Source organism: Nothobranchius furzeri, chromosome 3 (genome assembly GCF_043380555.1).
Source record: "Nothobranchius furzeri strain GRZ-AD chromosome 3, NfurGRZ-RIMD1, whole genome shotgun sequence".
Lineage (NCBI taxonomy): Eukaryota > Metazoa > Chordata > Actinopteri > Cyprinodontiformes > Nothobranchiidae > Nothobranchius > Nothobranchius furzeri.
The window spans coordinates 53,761,223-53,780,137 of NC_091743.1; the positions used below are offsets into that span (position 1 = coordinate 53,761,223).

The 18,915-nt window shown below is 42.3% G+C and overlaps 2 protein-coding genes across 9 annotated transcripts in view; both read left to right on the forward strand.

Moving 5' to 3' along the window:
* The first annotated feature begins 199 nt into the window (after positions 1-199).
* On the forward strand, positions 200-6,967 carry tpra1 (transmembrane protein, adipocyte asscociated 1). 3 transcript variants are annotated; one of them, XM_015959453.3, is made up of 11 exons: positions 200-765; positions 1,366-1,549; positions 1,686-1,818; positions 2,196-2,282; positions 3,425-3,497; positions 3,588-3,667; positions 3,757-3,867; positions 3,960-4,020; positions 4,402-4,504; positions 5,148-5,228; positions 5,350-6,967. In XM_015959453.3, the coding sequence occupies exons 2-11, from the start codon at positions 1,377-1,379 to the stop codon at positions 5,618-5,620; spliced, it is 1,173 nt and encodes a 390-aa protein (XP_015814939.3). In that variant the 5' UTR covers positions 200-765; positions 1,366-1,376; the 3' UTR covers positions 5,621-6,967. The 3 variants fall into 3 exon arrangements, with proteins under 3 accessions (XP_015814939.3, XP_054606796.2, XP_054606803.2); XM_054750821.2 differs by lacking the exon at positions 200-765 and adding an exon at positions 772-1,252; XM_054750828.2 differs by lacking the exons at positions 200-765; positions 5,148-5,228 and adding an exon at positions 772-1,252.
* A 1,838-nt stretch (positions 6,968-8,805) lies between these two features.
* Positions 8,806-18,915, forward strand: part of chchd6b (coiled-coil-helix-coiled-coil-helix domain containing 6b) — a 128,219-nt gene continuing 118,109 nt past the window's right edge. For 2 of the 6 annotated variants that reach the window (XR_008565860.2, XM_015959450.3), the window contains exons 1-4: positions 8,815-9,055; positions 9,484-9,580; positions 9,704-9,758; positions 16,476-16,632. Coding sequence is in view for 2 of the 6 variants with exons in the window: in XM_015959450.3 (XP_015814936.3) it covers positions 8,972-9,055; positions 9,484-9,580; positions 9,704-9,758; positions 16,476-16,632 (393 nt within the window). In the remaining 4 variants the exon portion in view is untranslated. Of the gene's footprint in view, positions 9,056-9,483; positions 9,581-9,703; positions 9,759-16,475; positions 16,633-18,915 lie in introns of all 6 variants that reach the window. The other 4 variants (XR_008565861.2, XR_008565862.2, XR_008565858.2 and 1 more) reach the window with 4 other exon arrangements.

Below are 18,915 nucleotides of genomic sequence, written 5' to 3' on the forward strand. Positions count from 1 at the left end.
GTCAAAACTAGTTTCGAATTGGATATTTTTTAGTGGACAAGTCTTTGAGTCTTCATTTTGCTCAACACCTTAGGACAAACACAAATACAGGAAATATTGTTAGGACAGAAAAACTTTACATAACAGATCGCTCACACTCAGTCCCATTGTGTTATTAGAGCAAGAAAATCAGAGAGGATATATATTGAGCCCATCTGCATTTTATTTTATTTCAACATACCAATAAAATGCTTAAATTTTATAAAATAGACAAAAAATGTCTCGTCCTTGGGAAAAATACGCTCGTTACGTAAATCTCGCGAGATTATTTGTGAAAGTGTTCTTTTGTTTGTTTTTTTGTGGGTTGACTCCATTGCCAATCGGCGATGACACGTCACTTTGAACCGAACAGCCGATATCTGCCAAATGTATCAATGTTTTTTGTGTCACTAATTTATTTCAGACAATAATTGCGCTACAGGGGAACAAAATAACGCATTATTTACCCGTTCCGTAGACACGTTTCCCTGATTAATTCATCTTGATGTGTTTAGTTCACCCACAGGAACGTTAAATGTGCTCGCGCATAAACGGGGCGAACCCTGTGTCAGATAATCAGGTGACCAGACGGGAAATTGTCAACGAAAGTATCCAGCAGACACAGCGATGTCTGCGTTAAGCGTTCAACGCTTTGTTCGATTAAAACGTTGACAGCTACGCTTATAGTTTACTGGGGCTCCGTCGTTTTACCACAGCTTTCTACCTGTTATCGAGTCTTCTGAAGCGGTAAGATGGGAATGTTTACTAGTTGAAGCTGTATTCGCGTAGAAACAGCCTCTCCACGTTTGTTTTGACTTTGCCGCTAAGCTAGGCGGCTTTTAAGGGGTGCTAATATAATTTGTGTCATTTATAAACACACTTATTAACCGTATTCTGACATGTACTGTTTACGCAAGAAAAAACATTTTTTTAAATAAACAACAGGACGGGTGCTAGCAAGCTAGCTTTTGCTGACGACCGAAATCCCCCGTCTACTGAAGGTATCGCGGTTTTCTAGTTTAGAGACCAATAATCTTCCTTTTATCAGCGTTAGGGAACCTTGTTTCGCTTTGCAGTTCAACCTTTTGCCGTTTTGTGGTTGTTAACATCGGGCTTGTTGAGGTTGTGTAAACAAATGAGGCTGGATTAAGTGTGTTTGGGCAAGTTTGTCACTTTAAACTCAGCTCTTCACAAACCTTGTTACATAATGTCTCTAGTGGATAAATGTTGACAAGTAAGTATACTATGCTCTGAAAAGAGACGGTACACTCACACACGTTCTCGTTATCTAGTTCCAACCGTTATCTCAAGCTCCCTGCCTAACCTACTTTTTATGTCTCCCTCCAGGACGTGACACCATGCTAGCCACAGTAACTGCTGTGGTTAGCTTTGCTCAGCCCAATGACACAGTTTCACCTCCATCATCAGAGAACACATCAGTATTCCCAACCTGGCAACCTGATACCCAATCCAACATCAGCAAGCCTCACAAATGTCTCCAGTTTCTGTATGAGGATGTTGGGAACTCCAGGTGATCTTCAGCTCTTGTACATTTGAAACAAAACTGCTAATCAGGAAGTGAAAATCATCAGACAGCTGTTTTTGTGTGATCCATGCAGCAGATCAGACACATTATTCTAATTTTTATTATTATTATTTTGTCTCAGGGTGCGCTTCTGGGACATTTTGCTGTTGGCACCAAATGTTGCCTTCTTCATGTTCCTGATGTGGAAGCTGCCCTCAGCCAGGGCAAAGATTCGACTCACATCTAGCCCCATTTTTGTTACCTTTTACTTGCTGGTAGGACACAAACCTCATTCTGTTTCCTTTCCAGACCAGTTTTCTAGCTTTTTACAGCTTTAATTCACCAAAAATGTCTAAATGTAGCACTGTTTGTATTTAGCTTTTCCTTCTCTCTACCAGGAAAGAAAAAGGACGTTGTCAAACAATTTACAACCACTTTGTTGTATAATCCAGTTTATCTCTGTGTGCATTTGTGTTCATTGGCAACAACACACCAAGACAATAGGATAGTCGGCTCCAGGAAGCCCGCGGAGTGTTTGTTTCTGGTGTTAGGCAGCAGCAGCGCTGTTATCAGCTTTACTGTTGCCTGTGTGTGTTCCTGGAGGTAGATTATATAAAGCAGTAAAACATGTTGTGTAATGTGTTTGTTTTAGGTTTTTGTTGTTGCAGCAGTTGGAATCGCCCGAGCGATTGTGTCTATGACTGTCAGCACGTCCAGTGCTGCAACCATCGTAGACAAAGTAAGAAAAGACACACCATGGGGCTCTACTCTTGGTTGTACATCTTAAAGGAGGGTTACAGCTTGGATGTTAAAAATCGCTTTGGGGCATTTAGAATTGTGTGGGTTCATTTTTATTTATTTGTTTAAAGCTGTATAAAAGAGAAGACTGTTGGATATGTGTTGATTGGTTTTTGTTGGAATTTACTCTTTCATGGATATTATTAATGTCTTAATTTGTTATTTTTTGTATTCAAAGGTCTAAAGCGTCTGTTTTCATAGTACAGAGTTCCTTGACATTCTTTAAACTTAAATAAAATGAACTTTTAGTATTTTCCAGTTCTCAATAAGTGTGAAAACCCTTTTATGATTACAAACCTCACTTCATTAAAAAAACACTAATTTAAATAGTTGTTAAAGCAGCTTTAGGAAGAGTCATACATTCATATTTATTACATAGAAAAGTTGGACATAAATAGTTTTTTGGTTTACATGAAACACTTTGAACCGAGCTGAGTTTAAACATACACTCTGATACAACAGTGTGCATGATTTGTGCAGCTTGGCAGTCACAAGATGTCTCAGCTGATGTGCTGCTTTTGACTTGCTCCAAATCTGTATACGTTATACAGTAATGGCAGATCATATATAATATAAGTCTGGATTTGTGAAATGTTGTGGAAACTTTGATTTTGTACCCTCCGTTTTATAAGTTTGTAACATTTATCTCTCTTTCAATGCTTAGAAAAACATAATTTCTACGTATCATTAAGAAAAGCATGGCATGTTTTGTAAACATATCCAAAGCTGTCCTTGTGATCAACACGCTTACAGTAAACAACTCTTTATTTTCTTTATGTTCAAACATCCGTTTGCCTGTTTTTGATGCTTTATGATGGAATTGGTTAGGTCTGTTTCCAGTAACTCATCCTGGCGGAGAAATGTTTTTATTACAAACCCAGAGTGAGCAGCTGTGTAGGGTTCATGTCTGAGAGGAAAGGCTCATCTTACATGCCTCACATACCAGACAGATCCCTTTGGAGTAGTTCTTTTAACACATCGTCACTCCTGCAGCGTTAGACCTTTTGTGAATCTATGGATGTGTTTCTGTGCGGTGGATCTTCTTTGCTCCTGTGGTTTCTCACTAAGTTTGTTTTCCTTTAGGTGCTGTGGGAGATCACCCGTTTCTTCCTGCTAGCTATTGAGCTGAGTGTTATCATCTTTGGGCTGGCCTTTGGTTAGTTTGCTCTCATCCTTATCACTGAATGGACACCGGTGTGTTTTTAATTCTGAACATGACAAAGGTCTGAATCTTTGCTCTAATTAGGTCACCTAGAGAGTAAGTCCAGTATAAAACGTGTGCTGGCCATCACTGCTGTCCTGGCTCTGGGGTATTCCATCACACAGGTAATTATATGATGAGGAACATGGTCGTGTTTACACCATGACTGGTCGTCTTTCTAAATCGTGTGAATGAAATGAAAGTGTCGCTTTAGGGGACGCTGGAGATTTTGTATCCAGACAATCATTTGTCTGCTAAAGACTTCAACATCTACGGTCATGGAGGTCGGCACTTCTGGCTGGTCAGCTCCTGCTTCTTCTTCCTGGTTGGTAACTCTGCAGCAGCAGCAAATATGAGGGAAAATATTTACCCAAGCTCAGCCTTTCATCAATGGTTTGGCCTTTTTTTTTTAATTAGGTGTACTCCACGATCGTCATCCTGCCCAAAACCCACTTGAGGGAAAGGATATCCCTGCCATGTAAGTTTAACTTGTCAAAGCTGAAAAAAAGAAATGAGACTTAAGCGATTAAAGCACAAATTTGAATACAAACATTTAGAACAGGAGTCTGTAATGTCTGAGTCAGACAGTTCAACAAGTTTATTAGTAATAACTGATGCTACAACTGTTAGTTGGACGTAAACAGATTAGAGATTTAAATCTGATCCAAAGAATTCTTTAAAGGTGTTTGAAGTCCCCAACTTTTAATGACAAACATTAATGAGCAGATTTTTATAAATAACAACAATGACAAGAGGCTATAGCGTTAAAAATAATCCATGTTTACTGTATAGGTAGTTGTGCCAGTAAACATTTGGTAAATGAAATCGTAAGCTTTTGTTTTTGCTTCCTGTTTTCTAGCCAAGAGGAGTTTCTACGTGTACACCGCCATCCTGTCTTTACTAAACCTGGTTCAGGGTTTGGGCAGCGCTCTGCTGTGTGCTGGAATCATAGAGGGACTCTGGTTAGTGACAGCTTGTTCATATTTAGAAAAGGTTGGGATGTAAAATGATTATTTTTAAAAATGTAATAATTGTGTGTTTTTACACACACACACACACACCCACACACACACACACACACACACACACACACACACACACACACACACACACACACACACACACACACACACACACAATAAATCGCAATACTAAAGCCCAGATTATCTGTTAAATTTTTAAGACTGAATTTAATTGTAAAACTCAAGTCAGATGCTTCCAAGACACACCCAGTGTCATAAGATAAGAATGAAGGCGGTGAAAAATGCTGCCACCTAGCTGTCAGACTTTGAATGACACTACACAAAACAAATTCAGTCAATGTTGGCTTGTAAATCCTCAAAGAAAAGTCTATGCACTGCTTTTAAATAGTAATTAATTTTTGTTATTCTTGATGGTATTGTCACTGATACAGTTGTTTATTAACACCAGCTGTATACGGTACCACTGTAATACTGCTCAAGCCTACCCGTAGGTTTCCTTTCAGTTAACTCTTGTTTTATGTATTATTTAGTTGTGTCGGATGAACTAGACTAGAGCTTTGAACGAGTCCCACAGAGTTGACTTTAGACCGTTGGCTCATTTAGTTTTTTTTTTCTGAACCAGCTGCGTGGACGTCACCACCTTCCTCTACTTCTCTGCTTTTGCTCCACTCATTTATGTCGCATTCCTCAAGGGCTTCTTTGGGTTAGTAGTTTTACAAAATACCTGAAACCATTGATCTTAATGTGTCAGAACAGCAGCTTTATTCAGTTTTATCAGAGAAATGTCAGAAATATAAACCAAACTTTTGTTGTTTATTTTGCAGCTCAGAGCCCAAGATCCTGTTCTCCTATAAGTCTCAGGTGGATGAGCCAGACGAAAGCGACGTCCACCTTCCCCCGACGATAGCTGCAGCCCTCGGCCGACGGGACCTCCCTGACCAGGGCCTTTACTACTCCTCCACTCAGATCGATGGAACTGGTCCCAGCAGCTCCCGTCTGGCTGGTAACTACCTGGATGATGTTGCATCGGGACCCTATGGGTCCAACAGTATTAGCAGCATGGAAGCTGACCGCTGGAAACCGATCAACGTCTGATCTTCAGCTGGACATGATTATGGTGTTTTAGGACGGTGCTCATGGAAGTGGCCAAAACATTGCAGATCCAGGTGGTTGAACACTGAGGAACTAAAGTCGTGATCTTTCTTTGATTCCAGAGTGAGTTCACAAGTGGGACACGTAAACAGACCATTGCTAACTGCTAACAGTGGTGCCATAGTGTTCTGCTGCTGCTGTGTCTCCTCACCAGGACTGCTGCTCCCATGTGGACTGGACTGTCTCCACTGGCCTTTAGATGTGAATGCTGACTCAGCACATTCTCTTTAGCTCCATCAACTAAACATCAGCTGCTCAGTCCTGATCGGTGTTCTAAAGAAGTCTGTAAATCAGTTTTGGTGGAAAAAACATTTGTACATTCCCACTTAAAGCTTTGGATAACAGCAAGAAATGCAACAAATCAGTCTGATCGATGTCCTCATAACACAGGGTGTATAATCTAAAGCTGTTTAACTTGTCCCAACATTAGTAGCTCCCAAATACAAGTATTTAAAACATAAAATCACATTTCACCCAATAGATATCGATGTTTTCATGGCATTTATGCTTTGTCATTTTCCAGTTTTGCTTCTTTTTTTATTTGAAATGAATCATTCCAGTCTGTGCAGAGCCTTCAGACTCCGGGAGGAAGTAATTAAGCTCTGCTCGTGTGAAACTTTTTGGTGTTTTCCAGTTCAAACAAGCTTTCGTTTTCACAGCAGCAGATCTAATTCAGTCATGTTCTCTAACTGGCTGGTGCAGCTGATTTTACCAGCTTTATTGTTACAACGGCTGAAATGAGACCAGAAATGTTATTGGGTTTTATAGTATTAAAAGTAGTAGTATTACATTTTCCAAATATAATTAAGTTATTTGAGTAAAGACGCACTGAGACTAATGGGTAATTTTATGATTATGCTAAAACCATAAAAGAATTGGGTCATTATTACATTATTCTTTCACTTATCCATCTAATAAAAGAGTTAACTTAAAGATTTATCTCACTTAATTTTTCCTGCCAATGAAATCAGATTAAATGCATTGTTTAACAAGTTTCTTATTTAATCGACATTTTATTAGGTTGTAGTGAGCTGTATGCAGAGAGTTTTGGTCAGATTTTTAAATTTATAAACAAAAGGAGCAAGACCGTACGGAAAATGTTTCAAGTAATTCTAGCTTTGCCAGATTTAAACAGGTGTGATGTTGGGTTGTTTTCTGACCACACGTTATAAATTACTATGGAATTATTTTGTCTTCAAATGCAAAATCTTTCACAGTGAAATTGTTTTGCAAATGTTCGAATACCATGTTGGCCGTTCCATAAGACTACAAAATAAACTATGGACTATTTCATGCCTCACTTTGTGTTCTTGTTTTGGGGAGAAATATTTCATTATGAGACTTGACACAGTTCACATTTCTACGTACATAAAAACACACAAAGCCTACTAAAACAGAAGGTGTGGTGTTCAGAAAGTGCCAAAACCTGTGCACAAAGTTTATTTTCACGCCAGAGTTGTAACTCCCTTGCGCATGTCATGTTTACGCACAGTGTTTGATGCATGCACGCGGAAACCTTGTGTATGAGTTTTGGCACTTTATAGACACCATAGATGGTGCTTTTGAAGTCAAAATGTTGAGAAGAGAGAAGTAAAGTAGGCCACCTCAATAAAAGCCAAATTTTTATTATAACTAAGTTTTCTTAGTGTATTTTTAATATGTGTTTTAGTTTATTGAAGAAAAAAAACTGTAGTTTTTTTGGCCACTTCCACATAAAAACTCCAAAAAATTATTTCAATTCTCAAAACTAGAAATATTTATTAATGCAGCTCTGCAGTAGAAATACACATCATGGTGTTCATAGAGTGCCAAAACTCGTGAAGCACTTTCTGTCCAACGTGCGTGCGTGTAAAAGTGACATGTGCGAAGAAGTTATAACTCCAGTGAAAATGTTCATAAAAAAGGGCATTTGTACCCTGAGAGCAATGTTTCATGCAGATGAGTCACAACCTCTTAGATGGAGGGTTTCACTTTTCCTATAATATAAATGTATTACATAAATGCATATTGAGATTTTAAAAAAGTGTAATATTCATATTTTTTCTCAAAGTGTTTACATTGTCACATGACTGAATAAAATAAATTTATAATTACTAATGTGGTTCTTAAAAACTTCAATATTACAGCTTAGAAAAACTGGGTTACTCTTATTTGCCAACACCTTTGCTTATTTATTTGGTAGCAAATTCATTAGAGATTAAAAAATACTTAACCCACCTTGCCTGCTGGTGGTGTTCGGAGGGACCAGTGGTGTCTGTGTACAGCAGACTCGCCTCTGTCAGTGTGCCCCGGCAGCTGTGGCTACATTGTAGTTCACCACCAGGGTGTGAATGTGTGTGTGAATGGGTGAATGACCGATTGTGTTGCAAAATGCCTTGGGGGTTCCAGAACTCTAGAAGGTGCAATATCAAATACAGGCCATTTATCATATACTTGATGGACTCATTATCTTTGAAAATTGGTTTGTATAAATAATAGAAAGAAGCTTTGCCCTTTTTTATCAATGAGTAACAAAAAACTCCATCAACAACAAATTAATTTAGTCTGTTTAGGAGTTTATTATGTCAATTAGCCCAAACAACTCCAACGAAGGAGCTATGTGATTTCGTAGAATGAAATGAAATAGGGTCACCATTCAAAGAGATGCAACAATGGGTTGAGTTTAATCTGAAGGTATTTGTGTGTTCCGTATTTCAGTGATGTGTGGCAATGTTTTAATTGTTTTTAAAAAGATAAAATAGAAAAGTATACTATAGTTTATGTGTAAGATGCGTTTAATGTTTTCATAATGCTAAACCTCTTCAACAGGTATGTTATCCGTGTAACTATTTTTTAGCATTTCAGTGTTCATATGCTTACGTTTTCTAGAAATGAAGTATTAAAACAGAAAATATAAAAAAATATTCAAAACTAAAACGTGCATGTTTAATGCAAAACTAGATGTCAATGTGAATTGCTAACATTTAGAATAATTGCACCACAAACACAGAACAAAAAGTCAAACATAAGTCGCCGCCACGTCTGTTCTTTAAACTATAAATCCCACAAACCCTTGCGCACATAACACGCTAGTAAGAGTCACTGACAATGGTGATTGGTTAAGAAGGATTTCCTCTAACCAATCAGCTTTGAGAATACTTCAGAAATGACCTTTATTGGATTATTGTGACCACCATTCGCTCTGGCGGTGACTCCAACTATCTCCTTTATGTTTTCCTTCTGCCACTAAAGTCAAGTGGGCTTTTAGTTTCGTTTGCTCTTCTTTTCCGGTGTGGTACCGGGGGAACGGGCAGGATGGGAGGAAACGGGAGCACGGCCAGGAACGTGTCGTTCGGACTGGACGAAAACGAGAAGGTCACCGTTATTGAAGGAGTGAAGGTATCAAGATTATAGGAACGTCTCAGTTTTGTTTTCGTTCAGGTGTAGCATGCTAACGCGGTTTGGAGGATGCTGAGAGCTGGTGCCTTTTTAGGAGCTGACTTGATATCCGAACAGGTCGCATGTTCTCAAATGAACCCTACCTTATATAACAAATATAATCTAACATTTGTAGTTTATAACATAGCATCATATTACTAGCTGCTAACCCCTTGTTAGCTTGTGTGCTATGACAGGGTTATAATGGGGTGAGCTCAGTAATTTGTAGCTGCCAAGGGTAATGAATTAAACCCAATGTCATCCATGGTTACTCCATCATTTTGTTGTTCAGGACAAGCCTGGTGACCCGTGTTTTTTTTTTTTACCAGGTAACAAATGCATTTAATTCAAATGAAATGTCACTTCATTGTGCTTATTTTCTGATCCAGCTGTCAGAGGATGTATTGAGACGGATGAAGAACTCTCAGAAATCAGAAAGCACCAAACCCTCAGAGCCTCCTGCAGAAAGTCACAAGCCGCCACCAAGTATGTTCCTATAGCAGTCACACTCACCGTCTCTCATGCATCAGTATAAATACATGTTTATGTAAATGCTGTTAATGCAAATCCACAATTTTATTCTAATGTTCTTTATAATTAATTTTCCAGATTCGAAACAATCGGGACCCTTGACAACAGAGACACGGGAGGAGATGCGCAAAAAGTAGGTGCTCTCCTGTTGGGTTTGGAGTTTCTATCATTTTGCATATTTAGATTATATTGTTAAAGTGACAGTGTGTATTTTCCTTGGCAATAAGGGTCAGTACATACCTAAGTCATTGCAAGCAAACATCTTTTTTGTGTTCAAATTTGACCTTACCACTGGATGGCTATTAGGGTCAAAAATCCCTGGGCGTACAACCTCCAGCAAAATAACAAGAACATCAGATTCCCTTTCATCACTGGCAATGAGTGAAGAGGTAAATGTGTAAAATAAAAATGTTTATTATTGAATGTTTTGTAACCATTTGTTACAAATCAGTAAATGTGTTTTATCCTCATGGGCTTCCATAGAAGGAAACTATGGCATCCAACATGGTGTCACCCAGAGACTTAGTCCTACTCTCATGTATTTTAGACCTGTTTTTTTATGGTTATATGTTATGAAACTGCCAATATTTATCAACAACTGGACATCTTTTTATTCATTTACAACAACATTTGGATGGATATTTCCAGAGATTAATGATAAAAACTACACATTGTCACTTTACACTACATGGAACAAAAACAAAACTTATTTTCTAATATACATAAATCGAGCCCTCTGTGACACATATTTTGGGTGAATGTGACAGATTTGTTGTACGTCATGCTGTGCTCACAGCTACACGTGGCCTGACCTACCATTGCTGCTTTACTCTGCATGGTGAGGCAGTTGTTAGCACTTTTGCCTCACAGCAAGAAGGTTGCAAGTACAAAACTTGACTGCGGCCTTTCTGCGTGGAGCTGCATGTTCTCCCCATGCATGTGTGGATTTCCTCCGGGTGCTCCGGTTTGCCCCACAGATCACAACATGCCCTATAGGTTAACAATTGTACATTGCTTTGGATAAAAGCGTCTGCCAAATAAATAAACATAAACGTACTCCGTCTGCATCACAGACATGTCACACTGCCTGCTGTAGTGGAAAGTTCTCATTGGCTTTCCCTGCCAATGTGAACCAGAATATACGTTATATTGTATTATTTAGGAATTATTCAATTAAATTCTTTCAGTTCAATTCTTTATTCAGGGCACTGCACATTAATAAACAATCAAATACATTGTATCGATCGTAAATGGGCCAGATTATAGCATAGTTGCTAATTAGCATCTGTAGTACATGTCCAATGTTGATATAATTTAGATTATTTAGTTTTGAAAAATCCAACAGAATTCTGTTTACAGTAGGGATGCACCGATACCAGTATTGGTATTAGGGCTGGGCGATACGGCCTAAAATCAATACAGGGTTTTTCCTGCATTCAAATTTGCGTGGCGGCCGCCTCCAGCTAATTTTGTGCCGCCCCAGCCTGATTTAACTGCAGTTGCAGCGTTGCACCACTACAGGGGCGCTGTTTCAGCATCAGTGCACCGAAAAGCACTAAAACAACTGCAGACAAAGATCAAAATTTGCTTTTCTCGCTAGTTGGTACAGATCTATGGTTGGTGCTATTGACGTCCCGATTTTCCCCAAGGCTCTTCCATATCAGAGCAGGGCTGTACCGTGCGACGAAAAAAGCTGTTTCTGCGTGTCTGTCTATTTTTAAAAGTAGAACTGGTGCAACATCTTTGAATTACTATTTTCCCCAGAATTTTATTGAACAAAAGTAAGTTATGTGTAAGAAAAATGCTTTTTACTGGCGCACAGTGTGGTCATCTGGATGCAGTGGAGGAAAATGAAGGAACAAGCAAAGGCACAAAGGCAGAACCGGTCCAAAGTTTGGGATCAAAAGTGCAGCTACACGTAGGCTGGCTAATGCTAAAGCTAATGGGTAGCAGTCTCACAATCAAGTGGCGCACAGAAAAATGTATGATGATGGTAAAACTAAGAAAGACTAGACTCTACAAGCGGCTTCACTGTAACTTGTTATTTCTGGTCACCCAATATTTTAGTTTTGTGATCATTTCTATTCATATATTTTACTTTTTATCTACCTCACAGTCTTTTCTACAGTATTGCACATGGCATTGAAATAAAATCAGGAGAAGCATTCCAATTTAATTGTTGTCATAAGAATTAGTAAATGTTTGCCAAATTGAATTCTTCCTTTAGGAAAACATGGATTATATATATTTAAGATTCAATGAGTCTAAGGGATTTTATCTTTCTAGTTTAGTAAAGTTAAACATCTAACCAATAGCATCACAAAACTTACGAACTGCCCAGATTAACATCTTTTCACTGATCTGTTTGAATCTGCTGTCCACTAATTGTCACGAACGCGCAGGTGAGTTGAGCGGAGGTGAGGATCCACACGCAGGTGAAGAAGGCAGGCAGGCAGATGGGAACAGTTTAACAGGTTTTTAATATAAAACATGCTGGACATTAGGGCTGCTCGATTATGGCAAAAATAATAATCACGATTATGGTGACTGAAATTGAGATCACGATTATTTAGGATGATTTTTCAATTTATGTTGATTTTATTTGTTTTTATTCAGTCATAAAATTGCTCAGGGCACAATCAGGACAAAAATAAGAAACAAGATGATCACTAAAAGAACTCCTGATTCCCTGTATAAAAGACCAATATACTTATAGCTCATAGTCTATGACCCAAGGGCTGTAGACCTTGGTTTAACTCATTTAAGTCTAACCAGTACAGAACCAAATACCAATATCTTGCAAATACTGACAGCAAGAATTATACAGTGGCATTTATAACAAATAAATGCAAATAAATTGATGTTCACAAAATGTTGCATAACATTTATTGAGTTGTGTCAAGGTGCTGTAGGAGAGTGCACTAGCACCGTGTCCTCAGAGAGATTAGTTATTATTTATCAGCGTGAGGAAGTTATTTCTACCTTATTTACAAACTATTTATTTACAAGTCCATCAGTTAATGTAATAATTGTCCCAACCACAGCTGCACCCCCCCACCCCCCAACCCGGTCTCACAGCAATCAGGGGCACGCTGCACGTGTGTTTAGCGCGCCGCACGCGCACATTTAGCTGTTTTTAGCGGCTCAGGAGTCCGCAGGTGCGGTGTGTGTGTCACTCACTCTGGTTAATCCAACAGGGAGCCGGCTCCGAGAGCTGTCTTTAGCGACTGACACATCACTGCACCATTCCCTTTCCTAATGTCCTGAAGAACGGTCTGGAGTGCAGGCGGAGTGTTTAGCTAACCTGCAGGAAACGTCGACGATAGTTATCCAGAAAGTAGCTAAGGGTTACCAGAGATGTTTCTGAGGTGTTCGCTAGGTACTTTTAGGATTAAAAAGTCTAGAAGGGGGTCTGAAAAGCTGTTAGAAATAGCGTCAAAGTCGCTAAGTTGGCAACACTGTGGAGGAGCGCTTCATTTGCAACTCAGGGCAGCGCAAGCGGGAGGAGCAAATAATCGGCTTGTTTTGTTTTTTATAATCGTTCAAAACTCAGATCGTAATCGTGATTAAAATTCGATTAATTGAGCAGCCCTACTGGACATAAAACAATGAATCGGCAAGACACACAGAACTCAAAGGGTTTAAATACATGAGGGCTGGGAGCTTTGGTGATGGAAAACAAGAGGCAGGTGGGAGCAATCTGGAGATGCAGGACAGAACAGATTTGGGAGACAGGACAGGGTGTGACAGTACCCCGCCTCTAAATGGCAGCACCGGACGCCCAACGCAGGTCCGGACAGAGTCTAGGAGGCCTGCGCCTGGGACACAGGAGGAGACGGCGACTGAGTCTGGGGGGGGTGGCGTCTGGGACAGAGGAGGAGACGGCGACTGCGTCTGGGGGCTGGCGTCTGGGGCAGAGGAGGAGACAGCGACGGGCTCTGGGAGGCTTGCGCCTGGCAAGGGCAGGGCCAGTGGTGACTGGAGATGGAGCTGCTGACTCAGCAGGAGGCGGCGACCGGAGTGGAGGCGCCGAATTGGCGGGAGGCGCCGGAGCGGGCACTGACAGGGCTGGAGGTGTCGACTTTGCTGGAGGCGCCGGACCAGGCGCTGACAGGGCAGGAGGCATCAACTTGGTTGGAGGCACCGGACTGGGTGCTGACAGGGCAGGAGGCATAAACTTGGTTGGAGGCACCGGAATGGGTGCGGACAGGACTGGAGGCACCGGACCGGGTGCTGACAGGACTGGAGGCGCCAGACTGGGCGCTGAGAGGACCGGAGGCGCTGGACCAGGCACTGACAGGATTGGAGGCATCGACTTGGCTGGAGGTGCCGGACCAGGTGCTGATAGGACTGGAGGCACTGGAGGCGTCGACCTGAGTGGAAGCGCCGACTTGAGGGTAGGCGCCGGACCTGGCGTCGACTTGAGGGGAGGCGTCGATTTGAGGGGATGCGTCAACTTGAGGGGAGGCGTTGACTTGAGGGGAGGCGTCGACTTGGTTGGAGGCACTGGACCAGGTGCTGATAGGACTGGAGGCGCCGGAGGCGTCCACCTGAGTGGAAGCGCCGACTTGAGGGTAGGCGCCGAACCTGGCGTCGACTTGAGGGGAGGCGTCGACTTGGCTGGAGGCACCAGACCGGGCACTGACAGGACTGGAGACAACGAACCGGGCGCTGACAGGACTGGAGGTGCCGGACTGGGCACTGACAGTACCGGAGGCGCTGGACCAGGCACTGACAGGACTGGAGGCATCGACTTGGCTGAAGGCGCCGGACCGGGCGCTGACAGGACTGGAGGCGTCGACTTGGCTGGAGGCACCGGACCAGGTGCCGACAGTATTGGAGGCGCCGGAGGCGTCAACCTGAGTGGAAGCATCGACTTGAGGGGAGGAGCTGAACCTGGCATCGACTTGAGGGGAGGCGTCAACTTAAGGGGAGGTGCCGACTTGAGTGGAGGCGGAGCCGCTGGGGGGGGGGGGGGGGGACGCCAACTTGAGTAGAGGCGGAGCAGCTGCGCGGGGAGCCGCCAACTGCACTGGAGGCTGGGCTGCCGTCAACTGGACTGGAGGCTGGGCTGCCGTCAACTGGACTGGAGGCGGCGCCGCGGGAGGTGCCGGACTTGGCGCTGATGGCTTGGCTGGAGGTGCCGGACTCTGCGCTGACGGCTTGGCTGGTGGCGCCGGACTTGGCGCTGACTTGGCTGGAGGCGAAGCCTCTTGGACAGGCTGGGCCGGGGTCAGAGCCTCTTTGACAGGCTGGGCCGCCGGGGGCGGTGCCGCTGACGGGAGTGGAGGTGGTGCCACTGTTGGGACTGGTGGCGGTGCAGCTGACTGGACCAGTGACGCCTCCTGGAAAACCAGGGAGGATAGATTGTTCAGCTGGAACTCCTGAAGGCTGAGGATCTGATGGAGCCGGACCAGCTCAGCTCGGAGATCGGCGAGCTCTGTTGGATGGACTGCCGGCTCGGTCCCTTGGCCTGGAGATGAGGGAGCTGCTGACTGGACCGGGGGCGGGGCCGCTGGCTGGACGGGAACCCTCTCCTGGAGAAACAGGGGGGATAGAGTGGCCAGCTGGAACTCCTGGAGGCTGGTGAGTTGACGGAGCCGGCCCAGCTCCACTTGGAGGCTGGCGAGCTCCGTCCGATGGGCTGCAGGCTCGGTCCCTCCGCCTGCAGATGAATGAGGTGAGTTGAGCAAGTGAGTTGAGCAGAGTTGAGGATCCACACGCAGGTGAAGAAGGCAGGCAGGCAGATGGGAACAGTTTAACAGGTTTTTAATATAAAACACGCTGGACATGAGGGCTGGGTGCTTGGGTGATTGGAAAATGAGAGGCAGGTGGGAGTAATCAGGAGACACAGGACAGGACAGAGTGGGGAGACAGGACAGGGTGTGACACTTTGTTTATGTTTATGTTTATGTATTTAGCAGACGCTTTTGTACAAATTGAACTCAAGTCAGCTAACCAGTCGAGCAATTACTTTGTATAGGCCAATTTATAATTATTGTTATTTCATTGTAAAAATGTCATTTTAGTTAAAAAGGGGCAGATAACATAATTTTTCTTCTTTCTGTTCCCTTTTCATTTTCTTGGTTTGAGAAACCTCAATTTATTTGTTAGTATTGTTTTTTTCTGTTTTAATAATAAATGAAATAAATAATAACAATTAATAAATAATAATTATTAAAAAAAACAAAAACTTACAAGTGATAATCGGCATGTTGCCCTTGAGACTAACAACAACAACAACAATAACAACAACATTGACATCAATCATGGAAAGGAGGCAACAAGGAGTGGACAGTAGAGAGGGGGGGCGGGTGCAGGGAGGGTGCTAGTTTAGAAGATGCTCTCTGAAGAGCAGGGTCTTCAGGAGTTTCTTGAAAATTGAAAAGGAAGCTGCAGTTCTGGTAGTGCTTGGTAGGTCATTCCACATTTGTGGAACGATGCATGAGAAGAGCCTGGATTGTCCTGAGCGTGGTGTAGACACTGCTAGCCGACGATCCTGTGATGACCGGAGCGGCCGGGCCGAGACGTAAGCCTTTGCAAGAGGTTTCAGGTAGACAGGAGCTGTACCATCTCGGACTTTGTATGCTAGTGTTAGCACTAATGTGTTACTGGGAGCTTTAACAAAAAGTTGTGCTGTTTCTCTTCCCATCTTTGCACATTTAGCCCCAGCTTTATTCATAAACAGTGACAACATCCTAAATATTCCCACAAAGAATTCTGGCGAGGTTACTTTCACCAAAACCTTTAACTGCTAATGTGATTAAACCAACATCTTTCTGAGCCTGTTGGTTATGTTTGGATAAATACAGCGTCAAAGGTCAACAGCTCTTATCTTTTTTTCCTTCAGCTTTGAGCGTCAGCAGGCTCTGGTGCAGGAGCAGTTGGCTAAACTGGCCCAGATGGAGAGAGAAGCTGCAGCCGTCACAGACCTGAGTGAGCTGACCCCGGCCCTCATGTTGGAGAAACACAAGACCCACGAAGAGCACGAAAAGGCCAAGTTATTGGTGAGAGATGTAGTCTGGCTCTGGAAGTCCAGTGCACAATCATGTCACAACTACCTGTACAGCATAATGAAACATTTCATATTGTGACTAAGGTTGGACGATATATCAACATTTCTAAGAGATATTTGTCACTACGAAAAATGATGACGGGTGATGTATTTGCGCAGGAAACATTTAGAAGTTCTGTGGGCCTGACACACTCTTGCACACAACTCTTCACCAACCATAATCTTTTTTACTCAGTTTGCGGAAGCAGGCCACGAGGGTTCCGCATGAGATTTTGCTGTTTTCCAAATGGGTATTTGATGCGTAATTTATTTATAAACTGTGCTGTAGTTGGTTCACTCCACATACCAGATAATAGATTTGGTATTGGTGGAATATTTTGGTATTTCTAACCTGTCAGCCAATAGCTGATGATTTTGTCCCAGCAGTGGGTGGCAACCTCTCACCTATTGGTTCAGGAAGATGACACCCAAAAGTTTGAAGCGAACATAAGAAGAATGCTAACAGTGGTTGTCAGAAACATATCTGAGGGTAATTATAAATTCTTTCAGGGGTCTTTTGTGTTGGACTGTGAACGTAAGACTTGTTGCGGACCAAATGTTTAGTTGGACTTTTATTGGACTTGAATGTACAATAACCAGATGGCTTTATTCTGTCAATTATATAAGACTATATTAGACAGTGAGTTGGTCATTATTTAGAATTTCCAAGTTGTTTGGTTTATGGCCTGTATTTGTATAGCACCTTCTTAGGGTTCTACCCCCCAAGGTGCTTCACAACACAATCAGTCATTCCTCCAGGGTTTCCCTCAGCGCTTTATAAGCCGTTCCTTGCTTGGTCCTCCGCTGGGCTAAGGCACTAAAGGTGTATTCTGTTTGTAGCAGAATAAGGTCTGATGATGGGTGGATTTGACAGGTTTGAACAGCAGTGGTTTGATGCAGGGATGTCCCGATCCGATCACGATTGGAAATCAGCCCCGATCATGTGGTTTCAGACTGATCGGGACTCGAGCTTTACTTCCCGATCCAAGCCCCGATTCTGAGTTGGATACTGGGTTCAAATTACAGAAGAGCAACTTGGTTCTCCTAGCACAAAAGAGATCCAGTTTGTACCTATATTATATTATTTATATGGACTCAGCGTAGCGGGGATTCTTTTGAGCAGAGATGCAGAGAGCGGCAGGCAGACCGCTGATTATTCATGAACTCCAGCTGCGTTCTGCACATGGCCACAGTAACATTTTCTAAGTTTCTAAGTGGCGTCACCCAAAATATATAATTAACACACAGTCATTCATGTCCGTTCATTTTCTCTCTGGTAAGTTCTGTCTGTATTTGAGCATGACGTGTGAACGCGTTCTCGCTGCAGCACTCTTCACTGGCACAGTCGAGCAGCGCAGCGCACACTCAGCTTTTTTTGCGGTCAACATATCAGTTTGATCTGCTAGTTAAAAAGTTACTTGTGAGGTGAAAAAGAAGGAAGCAGGCAGGAGTTTTTCAGGAGGACTGGGAGATGCAGGAAGATCAGAGACAGACAGGACAGGAAGATGGGAAAATAAAAACCAAGAAAACAAAACAAAGTTCTTAAAAAAATAAAATGTAGGTAGATTGATCCCACTACACGTTTGTACCTGTATAAAGCAATAAATTATCAGCATGTAGGATTTATATAGTTGATACAATTCAGATCATCTTCAAAACTCCATTGCATGCCCAGGGACGTATCTAAGCATTTTGGGGGCCGAGGCAAAATAGACCCCTGCCAGTTATTTTAAGTTGAAGTGCTATCTGTTTTTATATTAGACTTTTATGTTTGCAATAAAGTCCAAAAGTGAAGAATTTATGGGTTCACGTGAGAAGCTTTGGGAGAACTTCACTTCCTGTTGTTTTTTTAAATTTGCAAGACACATTTCCTTATTACTTGATTGTTCAAGCTACCTCCCAGAAGTGATCTGTTGTTAAAAATTAAAATAAAAAGGTAATTAAATAAAAAATAAGGAACATTCTGGAACTGTTTCTTCCTTTTCTTTCTTTTTTTAATGTATCGAAAGTATCAGATCGGTACTCGGTATCGGCAGATTCTCAAAATCAAATGACTCGGACTCGAGGGCAAAAAACCTGATCGGGACATCCCTAGTTTGATGGGTATTTTTTTGGAAACTTAAGTGTTTTCAGGTGCGAAGCAGAATCGCACCTGTACAGTGGAGTAAAAGGAAATGTACTTTTTCCTCTAAGGTGATAATGGTTTAGAAACAGATGCCTGTAAAGTGTTTGAAAA

What these genes read in the sequence shown, in the direction of transcription:
- tpra1 (XM_054750821.2), top strand. An exon ending in TGGGGTATTCCATCACACAG is followed by an intron (nt 3,668 to 3,756) that starts GTAATTATATGA and finishes GTGTCGCTTTAG; the next exon opens with GGGACGCTGGAGATTTTGTA. An exon ending in TTCCTCAAGGGCTTCTTTGG is followed by an intron (nt 5,229 to 5,349) that starts GTTAGTAGTTTT and finishes TTTATTTTGCAG; the next exon opens with CTCAGAGCCCAAGATCCTGT.